This window comes from Ambystoma mexicanum, chromosome 7p (genome assembly GCF_040938575.1).
Source record: "Ambystoma mexicanum isolate Mex_15411 chromosome 7p, UKY_AmexF1_1, whole genome shotgun sequence".
In the NCBI taxonomy this organism is placed as follows: Eukaryota; Metazoa; Chordata; class Amphibia; order Caudata; family Ambystomatidae; genus Ambystoma; species Ambystoma mexicanum.
Window position 1 is genome coordinate 657,543,600 of NC_090939.1, and position 16,148 is coordinate 657,559,747.

General features: G+C 40.7%; 1 protein-coding gene across 3 annotated transcripts in view; it reads right to left on the minus strand.

The window, feature by feature from the left end:
* TBC1D8 (TBC1 domain family member 8) overlaps positions 1 to 16,148 on the minus strand; it is a 1,594,530-nt gene that overhangs the window by 852,264 nt on the left and 726,118 nt on the right. For all 3 annotated transcript variants that reach the window (XM_069636713.1, XM_069636714.1, XM_069636711.1), the window contains exons 9-10: positions 10,219 to 10,369; positions 2,230 to 2,444 (exon numbers count right to left, since the gene is read on the minus strand). In XM_069636713.1, the coding sequence (XP_069492814.1) occupies positions 2,230 to 2,444; positions 10,219 to 10,369 (366 nt within the window). The remainder of the gene's footprint in view (positions 1 to 2,229; positions 2,445 to 10,218; positions 10,370 to 16,148) is intronic.

Consider the following 16,148-nt stretch of genomic DNA (forward strand, 5'->3'; position numbering starts at 1 on the left):
AATTAGAATTTGGGCGCAACTCTTATCTAAAAAGAGATTTCGTTAAAGAATATTGTAACCAACATTGCCAAAGCCAAAAGGGAAGAATATTCAAACAAAGTGAATGTGATCTACAAAAAGGAAGACCACTTGTACAAGAAGATTATAACCAGCATTGCCTAAGCCAAAGAAAGGCAATTCAAGAAAAACAAAGATGGCAGAATAAGGATCCTCCTTGTAAGGATCATCAACGAGGAGAGAAATATAACCTGCATTGCATCGGTGTGAGACATTGCCAATGTGTACTGTATCTTTGTAGAAGTTATAAACCCTTTGTGGTTGTTGGAAGTCAAAAGACTTATCCATGAAACAGTTGTTGATTAACTTTCCCCATTGAGGATTGAAGTGTGGAAAATTTCAAACAAACCGCACCACAAAGTACTGAAGTTAGTAGTAGGAGGTTTATCCTGGAAGGCGAGTATAGCAGGAAAGGGACAATTAGTGGTTAGTTCTGGAAGGTGAGTGGCCCAGGAAGAAGATACGTTGAAGTACTCCAATGTGGTAGATGGTTGTGGTGGAAAGAAAGTGGTAGATCCACTGGTGTGCTTTGGTGAACTATTGTGAAACCATCCTGACAAAACAGCGTTGCTTATGAAGAAGAATGTGATATAATGAAAAGTGATTGGTCTTCAGAGAAGAGCATAATTATATTGCATACCGACTTGACGTGCGAAGAGAAAGTGTTTTTGGTTTATCAAACAGCAGTTTGTGGATACTTAAACCATAGTCTTGAAAAATGGGAAATCCTGTTGAAAATTAGGACAATTATATTGCCAATTGAAGGACCTATACAATGAACAGATCTTTGTGCCATACTTCGAGCGGAACTTGGCTATTGAAAACAACTTTCTTAATTTTGAATTCTGGTTTGAAACATCCTGAATTGACCGAGGGCAAGGGGATTCAACCCTGGATACAAGGATTTATGTTTATAATCCCTCGGTTTTAATTTACTTGTTATTTTATGAAATGTGAAAACCATATAATCCCTGTATGATTTTGTTGAATGTATGAGTGTTAGGACAGAGATCTTTGGACATTCGTTCATTTTCCTTTAGCCTTAGTTAGACAGGCAGGGAAACCTTTGATAGGTAAGGGAAAGTTAGGTGTTTGTCTCACTCTTATTGTTTAATAAAATGGCTACTTGTGAGAAAACTATCTACTTGTCCGTCTCACATTTCTGACTCATCACAATGTTTACTAGCAGATAACACCTCTTGAGTAACCCGCGTAAAGCAAAACAAAAAATGTGGACAAGCGATTTGATATTTACTCAGTCACAATATAAGAGTTATAAAGTATTTTAAAACTTTGACCAAGAAGAAAAACATTTTAACCAGGTTCCAAATTACCTTGGTGAATTCCGTAGTGCGTTTTGTAGAAATATATTTTTAAGATTCCGTTTTAACCTATTGCCTACTCAAGAGATCCTTGGGATCCGAGCTAAGCTATCTACGAATGCTTGCAGCTGTAGGTTTTCTAAATAATCATTAGACCTGGAATCCCTCAAGCATTTGCTCTTGGATTGTCCAGAACTAGAAGATCTGAGAGGGTTAATAGTTGATATATCTACTGTTAAATACAGAGCTCTCTCTTTGGAACACTGTTAGTGGAAGGCATGCTAATAACCCTCTCGATGGTGAGATTTTTTAAGGCACGTAACATTGCATTTTAAATTGAAAGTATGAATTGATTGTATTCTAAACTACATATAGTAATGTATTGATCTATGCCATAATTGAGATCTATTTATACATGTCTGTACAGAATCTGATGTTTTAATTTCTATTTATTCTGATGTTTTATAGCTCTCTTTGATCTTGATTTCTGTTATTTGTGAAAGATTTGATAATACAAACCAAATGTATAAATAAATAAAAAAGATATTAGACTCTTGGCGAGCAGGAAATGATGTGTTCCAAGTATATATAATATTGAGGTGGCAAGTGACTTTTTATGCATGCAACTTGAATCTTTGGATTTTGTTGTATAGGAACCTTTGGGTGCATGAGTGTTCTATTAGTACCTCTTCATTACAGACATTTGTGATAACTATAATGAGGGTTGTGTCATTGCTCAGCATATGGTATCTACTACTCGTTCCAACAAAATACACATGGAGGACTTGGGCAAGTCGTTTACTTATGCAAAAGAGATAACTGCTTTTTGTGATCTGCACTTGGAAATTACCTGGCAATATCCAATCTTAGGATTTCGGTAAGCATAAGCAGTCAGAACTCTTCTTAGTGCATCTATGCCAGTCTTGCTTTGGAAGGCCGGGTGCTCGGGTAAAGACCGGTGGAGGTCACGCTCTATCTCCTCTGTTGCCATGCAGCACTTCCCCATAGACTCTACCACCAGATTGCTATAGTAACCAGGATGTGAAGCAAGATCAATAACAGCATCTGAATACAGAGGTGAAAAAACAAATAGAGTTGACTTTTATTTTCAGCTTAATTTAAGTAAGAAATCAGGGTTTAGGAATGCATCTCCACTTTTTTGCACAATGTATAGCACATAAAAGTACAAAATGATGTACAAGAAATTACAATTTAGCACATATACGAATAAGTATGCTGTAACTGAACACAAAGTGTAAAGTTTAAAGAGATAGAGTAGGGGAGGACAGTAGTGCAGGCTCCACCTTGTTGTACCAGATGTTTGGGGGAGAAGAGAGCAGTGAAGTCTCCTTTTCTAGCATACTGTTCAAACATTTACTAACGGTTTCTAATGGATTTGATGACATATGTATAGTGCGACCTGTAGGGAAGGCATGGTATCACAAGTATGACACTGACAGAATGGATACAATTTGTAAAACCTTTATTGAAAATGTTGGGGTCAGAGAAACTTCTAATTTGCCCTATAACTAAGATGGGAGTAGTCTCGATCATCAAACGATAAAACCGTCCTAGTGGCGTCGGTCAAATCAAAAAGGCCTATGCTAACAAAGCCTAATGACTGCCCTATCTCTTATACAAAAAGTGGTAAAGGAGAAATGTATGCAAAAGGAAAAACCAGTGTTTCAAAAGAACAAAAGTAGTTGAACCAGCTCTCCTCCTCACAGAGTAAGACTGTCCATGTAGGCAGTATGACACACTGTGGCTCGGTTTCTAACACTCTTAGCAGTTCCAAACTGTGGATTGATGCCGGCCTGTTCTTCCATGTTAAAGTCTTTTTCTCAACTTTCCAGAATTGTATTTCCAGTGTAAAGTTCACAAAGGTGCCCCTCTGCTGGGCTCAGACCTTGCAGCACACAGTCCCCGAAGGTCACTCTCTGCCAGGCTCAGACCTCTCACGTCACAGTTTAACACAAACTTGCAAGGGGCTCCTTTCCCCAAATTTATTGTACTTGGGGTTTCCCCTCAACCGGGCTCGGACCCCCGACGAAGACTTTCAAATCTTTGTGGCATTTTTACCAGACCACTGCAGGACCACTTTGACTCAAAGTTCACAGTTACTTTCACTTGATTTGCTTTATAACTTCAAACAATGTACCTTTCACTGAGACTTTCAAATGGGCTACTTCCTTTTTCCGGACCACTCCGTTACTTAGTATCGCCGATCTCACAGCTGCTTTTTACTTCAAAGTTCACTCACAGGTCTGCCTTTCTTCACGTCTCATTCACATGTGTGCAGCCTTCACTTGTGATATAATGTTGCTACTTCATTCGCTTTAACACACACCGGTCTCTCCGGTCGCTTGCCGACTCACCGGCTGTGTGTGCTTCTTTCTTGTTTTGTTATTTTCAATTCACGAGTCAAGATTAGTACCACAAGCTTAGCCTTGCCTCCCCAACATTGCCGTTCAACCAGGAGGGTCACTGGGATCCTTGGAACACAATGCAGTCTTCACTTATGGGATCTGGCCTTCTCCACGTGTCTTTCACAGTCTGTCGGATGCAACAAACTCCAGTAGGGAACCCTTGGGGTTTTCGGCCCGCTGCTCTTGTCCTCTGGTCTGTTGCTCTGCTCCAGTGTGTGTGTCCTCATCCCGGAAGTTCTGCTCGTGCTCGGCCTTGCTCAGAGTGTGCCTTTAGGTGTTGCCTTATATTTGTGTGAGGAGATCTAACTACAATAAGTGCATACACCTGATAGCAAAGTGCCTGACTTTGCCTGACCCATTTAACGGGACATGTCCAGTACGATGTGAGAGAGTTAGTCTGTTGTTCTCAGTCATCCTCTTCCTCGGCCCAGTGTTTGTGAAAAAAAGGGGGTGGGGGAGTTGGGACTTTGGAAAATCCTATAAAATAGGATGGGGCAGGTGAACAAATAAAAGAGGGGAAAACTGTCTCACCATGGGCTACCTCACCCCCACACCCTGAAGAACCCTCACCCAGGTGATCTTCCCGCACTGGCCAACCCCCATGGTCTGGATCCAAAGGCGATGGCCGTGCTCTGGCCACGTGAGAGAGAGATATCTGGGGACTAGCGGGTGAGACATACTCTGGTTCCTCACATAGCCCTCTCCAACTACAAGAAGCTGCACATTTACCCTTAGTACATGCAGATGCTAACACGTTGATTTGGAGAAGGGAGCCTACCCACCTGCTCTTCCCTTTGATAACACACCTTTAGGCTTCATGACTGCTCACTACTTGTGCACTCTGGTATGTCTGATCCCAAAGACCTCCAGGCTTGGGTACAGTCCTTGAAGTCAGTGCCTGACACTACAGCAGACTGGTCACCTGCCTCAATAGCTTAACAGTGACCTCCACACCACCATTAAACCTGCATCTTCAGGCAATGGCCTTTAGCTCATACATTTTAGATTCCTAAAAGCTTGTATCTCGTCAGGATGATTGATAATTCCCGCTCAAAACACTGCATAGTCTTTCGTATTGATCCTGCATGATGTGCTTCTGCTGTTTTTCCTCTCCACATGATTTATCTTTGGCCTGGTCCCCCCAGCTTAATTTCATTATAATAATCACAAAATAATGTGCCATTCATAGCTTTCATAGAAGACAAGTGAGGTATGAACAGATTGTATTGTGTCCTGCATTATTGAGAGAGTGGAGTAGGATATGAATGGGTGAAGGACTATGACCATGTTGAAAACAGAATTTAAAAACACATGTTTAATGTATTACTCGCTCACCCATGTGAGTGGGACTGGTAGACTAATTATCGATTCCAGTGAAGAGAGTAGCAGCCTAATAATCCATTTAGATAAATTCCAGCGAACGTTACATGCTTCATCCTTGTAATGAATGAGACTCCAGAAAATATTGCATACGAAAAGAATGTTATGCAGTGATGGGAGTAGTTCAGACATTCGGCCAACTGCACAAAGGGTTGGTCTAGTACACCCAGTGCAAACCGCCTCAGCTGGGAATATGCCATAATAGAAGCATTAGCAAAAACTGTGTTCACTACAAAATGTGACGGAGATGCCATATACACCCCCATATGCCCCACTCTGTCTGTCCCCATAGAAAATCTGCTGTGAACAGTTGTTTCAGTATAAGTCCTAAAACTCTCAATGACTGTGGTTGCTACCCATTCAAAATGTTATTTTTATTTAAGCCTTGAAGACCATGAAAATGCTTCAAAAATATCGCTGTCTGTTGGTCTTTCCAAAGTGATGGCACAGTCAGAACAACTATCTTTTGCTTTTGAGCCAGCCAGTTCTGAAGTAGTATTTTACTGATATAAATTATAAAACAAGTTAAAGGAAAAATAATACTGCCTTTCCAGTTGGGCTGGGTATGGTGGTAAAAGTAACCTAGATGTCACACTTCTTTAATAAGGTTTAATAAGGTAGATGGATTCTTCTATTGGGTATATGGGATGCATAAAATCATAATAAACATACAATATCGTTGAAATCGTGTCTCTATATCAATAATGAAAAAATTGACATTTTGAAAGATTATAAGCATTGAAAAATTATATATATATATATATATATATATATATATATATATATATATATATATATATATATATATATATATATAGAGAGAGAGAGAGAGAGAGAGAGAGAGAAAGAAAGAGAGATGCTCGTGGTTATAAGGTGCCTAAATGATCTGATTTGTTTATCTTGTAATTTATTGGAAGCTATTTTTTAGTCATGTATGGTATAATAATACTTCAGAAGGCTGGATGCAAACCACAATTAAATATGCTTGCACGTGATGAACATTACTTGCCCAAATTATCTTTTGGTGGCTTGCATCTGCTTTGAGTCACATGTTTCAGAATCATAAAAGGGCATCAACAGGGATATCCCCGTCACATTATCCCTACCCCAAATGTACAGGAGGGTGTTCTGCAGTGAAGAGAGGAGTGGTTCTTCTCTTTGGTAGTAACCACCAAACAGTCTGGTGCTGGATGGCCCTGAATGACATGGGTTCCCCTTTCCCATTAACACATGTTTCCCATCCTACCCCGTAGGATATGTAGAAGCTCTACCCCGCCCTTTCTAACACAAACACTTTCCTACACTGACAGACAATGGACAAACACCCGAACCTGACATGTCCCAACACCAGGGTCAGTCAATGATCTTAACTAGGCACACCTGACATCCCTTTCCCTTCCCCACAGGGATAAAAGGCGGAGCACAAAAGCACACTACGAGCAAGGCCAAACGCACAAGGAAGCAGCTATTCCGGACGGTAGTTCAAATGGAAAAGAAAGGCAGCGAGACCTTAGAGGACGACAAGGAGGGAAGTGCTCTTGCCCTTTTCAATCCAGACCCACAAAGCCTCTGTGAAAAGAACCATAAAACCAGGATTTACAGCTGGCGTGTGATGTAAGAGATGTCAATGGTGCATGGGGGCCTTCCGCATTGATAACCCAATGCAGGGAGGCACGCTTGCTACCGTAGTACTGTCCTCGACTCCAGTGGCAAGACCAGTGAGTCGGGGAGAGCTGATAGCAAACCGGTCTGTGTTGAGTCCAAGGTTGCGAACAACAACATTGTATGAACTTTTGAACAAAGATCTTGTATGTGAAAACTTGAAAGTCCAGTGAAGGACCAGCTAGAGAGTGGTTAGGTGCCACGTGTGCGCTCATTCGAAGGACTCTAGCTGGTCCCCCTGTGTTGAAACTACCAGTACCAGAAGGCCTTAGGAGAGGCTGGCTTTTGGAGGTCATACAAGGGTCGAATCAAACCCCTTGTACATTCGAAAGTCTCTGACACAGACAAGAAGGAAAGCAAAGTAAGATGTTAACAGAACTGTGTGTAGCCTGGCTAGGGGAGAGGAGGGGAGGTTTAACGAAAGTCTGACTAGTGGCTGAGATCAGAACTTAGGTAAGAAGGGAACCTAAGTAGTCTGAAGTGAATATTGTGAACTGTGGGCAAGTGTGAACCCGACAGAGGGACGCCATGAAAATCTAGGGCAAGGGAACCCCACTTTCTGATGAAATTGTGAACCCTGGGAACTCAGGCAAGTGTGAACCTGACAGAGGGATGCAGAAAGAAAGCCAGGGGAAGGAAACCCCCGCTTTCTGGTTAGAATGAGCAAATCATATGTTAGAATGGCTATGTGAACCCGACGGAGTGATGACAAGGGGAAAGCTAAGGAGAATGAATCCTGCTTATTTATAAAGCAAAGTGAACTGTGTGTTTGGCAAACGTGAACCCAGCTGAGGGATGCCTGCGAATAAAGGTGAATAAGAATACACCCATGAACATTGTGTCGACAAGAGTGAACCCGGCTGAGGATTGTCCGCAGTGCCTGGTTGTTTAAAAAGACATTAAGACTCTTGAATATTACAAGCTGTTGATAACTTGTATGAAAGGCTGTAGTGAACCAACCGAGGGAGGCCAACGTTGTACGAAGGATCGGAGCCCGGAAAAGGGGTTGGATCCAAAGGCGGAGAGAAATTACCTTGTGAAGATTTATTGAAGGAACTTTTGTTTTATTGATTGTAACACATCAGATCTTCTGAGGCAAGAGACTTTGTGTAAAAGAGACTTGGCCACAGAAGGCCCTGATATTTTGCAAACAAACTGTCAACTCGTGCTGGCGAGGCCCAGAAGTGTGCTGTGCTCATGAGTCCCACCTTGTCCAGTGCTAAGAACGTGGGGAAGGGAGACCCCAGTCATACCATCCTGATTTTAATTTCTCGAGAACTTTTTTCTTTTCTGAACCTAATCCCACATTATTTTGTAACTTAGCGGTAAGGTTTAGCAATCGTTTTTTTTTTTTAGTGTAGGGCATTTTTATTTGACAAGACGCCACTAGGACTGCCTTATTATTTGATGGTCGTAGCATGCTCACATCTTAGATTTAGGTTTAGATGAGGCGTTTTCTCACCCATTTATACAGTTTAATAAACACCATTGAACTGTGATCACTAGTGTCTGTCTTTACTGTTGCCACCATGAGTTCCTTACACTTTGAATCATCAGTGTTTAAAACTTGTTTGAGTGGCTGACTGTGTGCTTTAGGCAGCAAGATCCTCTTACCTGACCACCACCTCATCATCCCCTTCCCTTCGCATTCTGAAGCTGAATAGTCCAAAAGGCCTTTTTTGCATAGCTAAGAGGAGGGTTGATATTGCATCTTTACATGTCTGATGACATTTCTTTTTTGGGTGGGAGAGAAGGTTTATCCTGTGATGTCCTCCTCTGAAATGGCTTTCCTCTCATTATGTTGCAGACATGGATATGGTGTTTATTTTTGTCAGTGCCAGCACTGCGAGCGCTCAACACCTTAGCCCGGTTAGCCTCCCTAGATATTCGAGTTGACCTCAAATGTTCAGCACTCTCATTGGACAGGGTGCATTCAGACGTTTCTGTGCTTGGGTTTTTCCGAGTGCACAGTCTGTTGGTCACCAGAGGTTTTCTCCATAGAGAGGCTCCACGGCTGTACTTTGGAGTTGGGGCGGACTGTGAGGTTTTGCCTTTTGGTACCTCTTTTACTGGCTGACTGGGGTCCACCTCAGCACTTGCTTGACATGGATGACCTCGGCCAAAGCGGAGGTTTCGCCAAGCCCAGATTGTGGCTGCATGGCATAGGGCTCCAAGCACTTCACTCTGCCCTTCAAAAGGTTCGGGCTTAAAGCACCGACATGCTGGACACTTGGTTTTAGCATGACCCTTTGGAAGGCAATTATTACACACACTGTGTGTGTCTAACAACTGAACTTTTAACTGCACTCCAGACAGAATTTAAACCGTGTTCTCCCTGGGTAGGGGAGGAGGGCCCATTGAATCAAGTGCAGCCAAGAAAACTATGGTAACAGGACTTAGAGGCATCCGAGTGAGATATAGCAATGTTTTTCCCCACTATCCCTACTGTATGCCTGGTAGGTGGCTGGCCTCAATGTTCAGACTCAGTCTCTGCCTCTCCGATGCTGAACGCTGAAGACATTATTGAGATCGAAAAGCCAGGGAGAAGACATCAAGTGTCTGCTTTGTTCTCTACTCCACTTACATGCAACCAACCAATGGTGGAAAAAAACATTATGAGGACAGTGTTGCGTGAGGGTGCCGATGCACACAGGGTAGAGATAGTGACACAGGAAAGTCCATGTCAATGCCCATTTTCAATTGTGAAAAAAACAGAGAAAAATACTCCACTAGATGGCGAGCTATGCAACAAACCATATACCTTAAAGCAGATCCACAAGCCTCAAAAATATATATAAACTCACATCTACACCAATCTCCAATTGTATTTCATAACTCCCATTTGTAATTAATGTATACATGCAATGTGTACACTCAGTCTTGGATTTCCATTTATGGTTCATTTTCTTGACTGCTGGTGTACTATGCTAACAGACATCACTACACATAGGTGGAAGAAGCTGCAAGTTTATTCAATCTTTCTGCCCAGTCTCAATTTCCACCTCTCCTAGTTAGGTTCAGATGTATTAATTGTCATTTAACTACATCAATGTGCTATTGCCACTCACTACATGAATAGCAAGAACTGATGGCATCCTAAAGCTACTTTACCAATTGCTATCATGATACACTAAAACCAGAATTTTCCAGATCTATGGACTGACCTCCAATTCTGACCAACAATGATCCTGTGTAAATTGTCTGTCATGAGCTAATGAATTGTTCCCAAGCATGGAATATTCAATACATATCCTTCAACTGGGATGTACTTGTACCAACAAATCACACAAAGCTGAGCCACGAGGAGCTTGTGCTCTTTTGTTGTATTTGTGCATAAGGACTAGACTCCTCAAAGCACAAAGTAGCATTACCTGAAAAGATAAGCCAGAGCTCTCCTCGCAAAGATTCGGGAATTCCCATGGCAACTAGTTTTCTGATCTTTTCCGTGCGAAACATACAAACACTTCTACCATACTCTGCAAAATGGTCCTTCCAGAGGCGTTCCTTTATTTGCTCCCTGGTCTGGAAGCAAAAGGTGTAAAAAAAAATAAAACAAAATAAATCAATTCCAACTATTACATCAATATGTTGTCTGAAGTCATTCTCTTAGTACTTTTCTTGTTAATGGTACACATATTAAACAGATAGCTAATAGATAAATGGCAGGGGTTGAGGGACCCATTAGAAAACATGCACCCAGTATAAATGTAAGGGAGATAAACGGAACACAAATTGCAAGTTTCGTAACCTCCATCCCATCCCAATAGGTTATTATAAAATGACATATCATTTTTATTTTTATTTATTATAGTTTATATAAGCAGTTGGACATAAATCACATTTTACCACTGCCATATTTCTTTTCTGTTTACTGGAATATACAATACAAAACATTTTTAAAAACAGATGGAGCAAAATATATTTTTCACCATAGTTTCACAACAAAATTATGCCTTCAAGCCCTTTCCGCCCACACATTGTTCAAAACCATGCAATAGCAACAAATACATCGAGAACTAGTCTCTGGCATCTCATGGGATTGCGTTCAACTAAGTCCTGGTGATATACTGACTACCTGTATGAAATTGATATAGGATTACTACAGCAATGGCACACTGATTTTGTACATTCTTGGTTAGTAGTACATCTACTATGTTGTTTTTAGAGGTGGCAAGGATCCAAGCGCATGCACAAGTATTCAAGGTGGCATGTGCTATGGTTTGAACCATTTAAGGTTTTTAACACATCCCTTCCAAATCATTATAACTGAAGCTCTGGTACAAAAGAAGCGTGCACTTGCAAGTCTGAATCAGAGAAGGCCCAACTCAGCTCAGCATCCTTCCTTTACATTTAGTAGTGACAGTCATTATTACAGCAGAATTGGGGGTGTCTCTGCATTAAGCACAATTGATAAACTTTGCATTTATTAAATTTGGGAGACACATTGGGAGTGTCAATTGTGCCTATTAAATACCATTTATTTTATTGTTTTTTTATAGAGCCTAGTTGGCCTCAGGCCTGCTTCAAAGCACTTACAGTTTAATATTAATCTGAATGCATGGATAAGTGTTGGCTTATGTTATAGCTGCAGCAAAATGTTGAGCACATCACCACCTCTTTTCATAACTTACAAAAGCCAGATTCGGAGTGCTCATCCTCTGGTAGGGGACTACTGAAAATTGAGCCCTTGAGCACAATGAACTGTGCTGGCAGGGAGTTGGGATGAAGCACATTGCTAGTTAAGAATACCTTACTGGCCAATTTAATAGAGACTGATAAGAGCTATCATAAAGATGTTGCGTTAACAAAACGGATCTACGTGATCCAACCACGGCTGATTTTCCTGCCACGGAAAAGTTTGCCTGTCAAATGTACGAACCACAAAAGGTTTGTACATTTCCCATGTAAACACACATTGAAAACCCCAACACAACCAAACCCCCACCCACAACCACACCACCTCCCACCCACACCCCCAACATAAACAAACCCTACTTACCTTTTTTACAAGCTGAGTCCTTTTTACAAGCTGAGTCCTTTTCTTTTTTTATTTTTATTTTTTTAAAGGAAGGCTGCGGGAGACACCCCTGCAGGCCCCGGTGTATATATATTTTTTTAACCTACCTTCAATTCATGCTACCACCGAGGTTCAAACTTTTGATGTTCGAATCTTTGGTGGTAGCATTTTTCTGACTTATTGTGAGTTCAGACTTTTTTTTTCGGTCCATCCGTACAATTCCAACAAAACAACTTAACTCTCCTACTGCTGTGTCACCTTTCAGGGTGACTATTGTATCTGAGTGATACAGAGGGACCACCAACTACCTTCTTAATAACCTGAGGAACTGTAGATTGATGACGCATGTCTTCGATCTCAAACTGAATGACAGATGAGGACTATGCTGATGGCTTTATTTAAATTCTAGACTACGCCTGACAAACTGAAGTGCTTTTGATGGTGGTTGGTAGCTCTAGGTTTAAGTGATGTACTGATGTCTATTTTTACTTTTTAATGTTGAATGTATTGATTTTTATTCAGATCCAAACAGTGACATATTTCATTAGTATAAACATATATCTACCTATAGTGATATTCACTGTTGTAAAAGATTATGTAATAAGAGATTAACCACAAAAAAAGTGTTTTTCAAGAGCCAATTGCCATAGTGGCAGACTGTATGCCTAAGCATAAAACAACATTATAGCTTTCCAGTTAATGGGTACTGGATAAACTTAAGCCATTGAAACCTGTCGATGGGTTACGATGACCTTTTAAATAACTAATCATTAGATTTATTAAGAGGTCCTAATAAGTATCTGATCAAATCTGAAACTAAACAAAATACTTACGAAAAATAAAGACAATAAAAAATAAAAATAGGAAGAGGGGAAAAAGACATTGGGAAGTGGTGATACTAGATAAATATAAAAAGACTGCGTATGACATTTCTATTAGCATTCCAGTTAGATTAAAGACCTAAACGTTAATTACATCAATTTGAAATTGACTAATTAGTGCTTACTAATTGATAAAGAAGTGCCACTTCTGACATTTGATAGAAATAATGGGTGTACTTGTAATACGTTTCTTCATTCTTTGAGTGCAGCAAATATTGTTCCACCAACCACTTACTGTAATCTTTTGGAAGTCCTTCCAATTAGAGGTTATCAAACTGATTGTGATTACTATAAATGAGTCAAAAATGACATAGGAGGGATTCCTTTTCATTGAATGAAGCGCAAAACTACCTAATAATATATTGGAATAACAATAATTCAATGGAGGATTTCAATATCTGTAGAAGAAACCTCCATATCGGACACCAACATTTTTCCCAAAAAGAGCACTTGTAGAACACGATTACATATGCCAGTTTTCACGTGACACAACCAGCATTATCATCACCAGAGTGTTTAGCTTGAAATAATTTTAACAGGCTTAGAAACGCTCTATGAACACAATAATAAAGTGTTTGCAGACCATTTATAGTTTGAGGGTCTTCCTTTAATCAATATTACGGAACAATGACATACTTTAAATGAATAAGGGGACTCCATGTATTGCAGTCTAGTAGGGTGCATAGCAAGTCTGTCAATACCAGTCACATTCAAACAATCTATAAACAGGCATTAATCAGACTAATAGAATGATCACATGTAAATCCCGGAATAGCAAATTTCACCTTATATTCCTCAGAAGTAAGAATATTAGGTCAGTTTATAATTTGATTAATGTATCTTGCTCCATTGTTTAACCAGATTTTCCATACTAAAAGTATAGCATTAATGGTTATGTTTTTATTAGACCATAGAAATGGAGAAAGAGCTTCCAATGGTTTATCTGTTTGATAGAAAAGGAATTTCGTTAAATATGAAATTGCCCAATATATCATTTTGGAATACGCTAGTTGGTCTACATCGATTGAAAATGTATGCTGTATCTTTACTATCAACTGTCAACCATTTGGGTATATGATTATATTCATTTGGAAGAAACCAATTCTGGGCTTGCTCGGTTATGGAAATCTAACTCAACCACCCTCATATGAGTTCTTTATCTTCGTGAGAAAGATTCTCTCTTTTTCTTGAGACCCCAAAAATCATGTTGATAGATTTGAAAAAGGATGCTTGTAAGGGAATATGGAGCATTTGTAAATATAGGACCACTGGGGTAAACATCATTTTAATGGATTCCAATCTGCCCCACCATGTCAAATATAATGGGGACCACAGAGCAACAGCATTGCGTAATCTTGCTAAAAGGGTTTGTTTATTCAATTTAATTATGTATGCAATTAAGGAAGCAGTAGAGATTCCTAAATATTAATAGAACTGGACACCACTTAATTCCTGAGTTGTTAAATCATGTTTGAGACACAGAAGGATAAGGGGAAGCAAACCTGATTCACCCTTATTTAATTTATACCTAGATAACTCTGAACAAGTTTTAGAAGTATCCATTAAGTTGATTTGTTGTTCCCTTGGATTCTTCAAAAAGACTAAGGGCCTGATTCACTGAGCATTTCACAATGGGATGGTGCCATTATAAAAGGCTTCTGTGAATCAGGCCCACAAAGTGATCTGCAAAGTGATCTGCATAAGCTGCAATTTTAATTTCCGATTTACCACAATACCTTGAATGTCATTATTCATTTGAATAGGTTCCAGCAACAGTTAATTGAAGATAAGAGACAGCCTAGTCAGGGTACCTTTTGCAAAGAAAAGGGGAGAAATGACCATTCATAAAGTTAGCCATTTTGGGGTCAGAATATAAAAGTTTAACCAAGGGCACGAAACCACTTCCAATGCCATGCCATCTACGTGCTACAAAAAGATAGTCCCACTTCACACAATCAAATTATTTTTCAGCATCCGATGTGATTTAACTATTGTTTAATTGGTTCCTTTTGTTAATTACATGCAGGATATCCATAAACAGTCTAGCACTGTAATTTATATTTCTTGCCTTGGCATACCCTACCTGATCAGAATTGATTAATGTATGTTTAAACAGCTCAATTCTATTGGCCAAAATGTTTGTGAACATTTTCCGGTCAGAGTTGATTAGTGGCACTGCCCTATAATTTTTAAGTCATTCCTTATTTTATCCTGTATAAGGAAAAGGAGCAAAAGAGTGTCGATAAACATTGCTGATGATGTGCCCATCTTAGAAGAACAAGGTACTTACCCGTGGTAACGGTCTTTCGATTGGATGTTCCTCCCACGTATTCCTCATCTTTTGATATATCCATATCCAGATTTAGCTGCTTCAGAATAGTTTTACAGCAGGGAGCACTGCCTGTTGACTCTATGTCCCTCGAGGGCCTCCAAGTCGACATCATCACTGGTATATAGTCATGCACATGTTGCTCTAATACGCACTGCTTCTGTATTCAATATTATTGTGCGCTGTGAAGAACTAGGGCTTTTCAAACTTAGGTGGCTTCTCACCGGTTCTAAAGTTGAGCATTCTAAGCTCTTTAACCCTAAGAGTCTGTCCTATTGCGCAACCTGACTGCCACTCGCTATCTTGTCTGTCCTCTCTCGCCAGTGTCTCCCCCTCTCCCACCTACTCTATGGTGCTCTCTTGTCTCTCCTATATTCTCAAACTGCTTCTCTATCGACTATCCTGCTCTCCTCACTAAATCTGTTAGGAAGAAGTTTAAAAAGGACATCCTGGTCTCCAACCCAGGCCTCCCTATCGCTGACACCTACACCAGTGCCTCCTCCAAGGAAACTCTCACCGACATGCTCTTTGGCGTGCCTTCACCTGACTTATGGATTTGTCATATGGTCTCTGTGCTCTCTCCTTTCTCCTCTTCTCCCATTAATGGTGGCACCCGTTGGGACGTCTTCCTGGCCTCCTTCCACTAATCGAAGGTCATCAATGTTTACTCTAATGGAACCGTCCTGGTCCAAGACCCTCAGGCCAACTCCACCTCTTTGATAGACGCTTCCCGCGCCTCATCAACTTCCTTTCTTCTCCTGCTGTGCCCTCCCGTTTCCTCGGCTACCTTGCCTCCCCCCTCCCTCTCTGCCCCCTCTCGGGCTCCTTCTACACCTCTGCAGGGCGTACCACTGATCTGTACCCCTCCCCGGAAGTCTTTCAAGGATGGCAACCTTCTCCACATTGCCACTCTTAACTCTTGCTCTGCTGTCAAACATTCCTCTGATATCTGCCGTCTTCTTGAAGAACTTGACCTTAATGTCCTCGGTCTCACTGAGACATGATTCACAGCCAGCTCTGTCACCAGCTTTGACACGCTCCTACCTGATGGCTACAAGATCCTCTCTGCGCCCA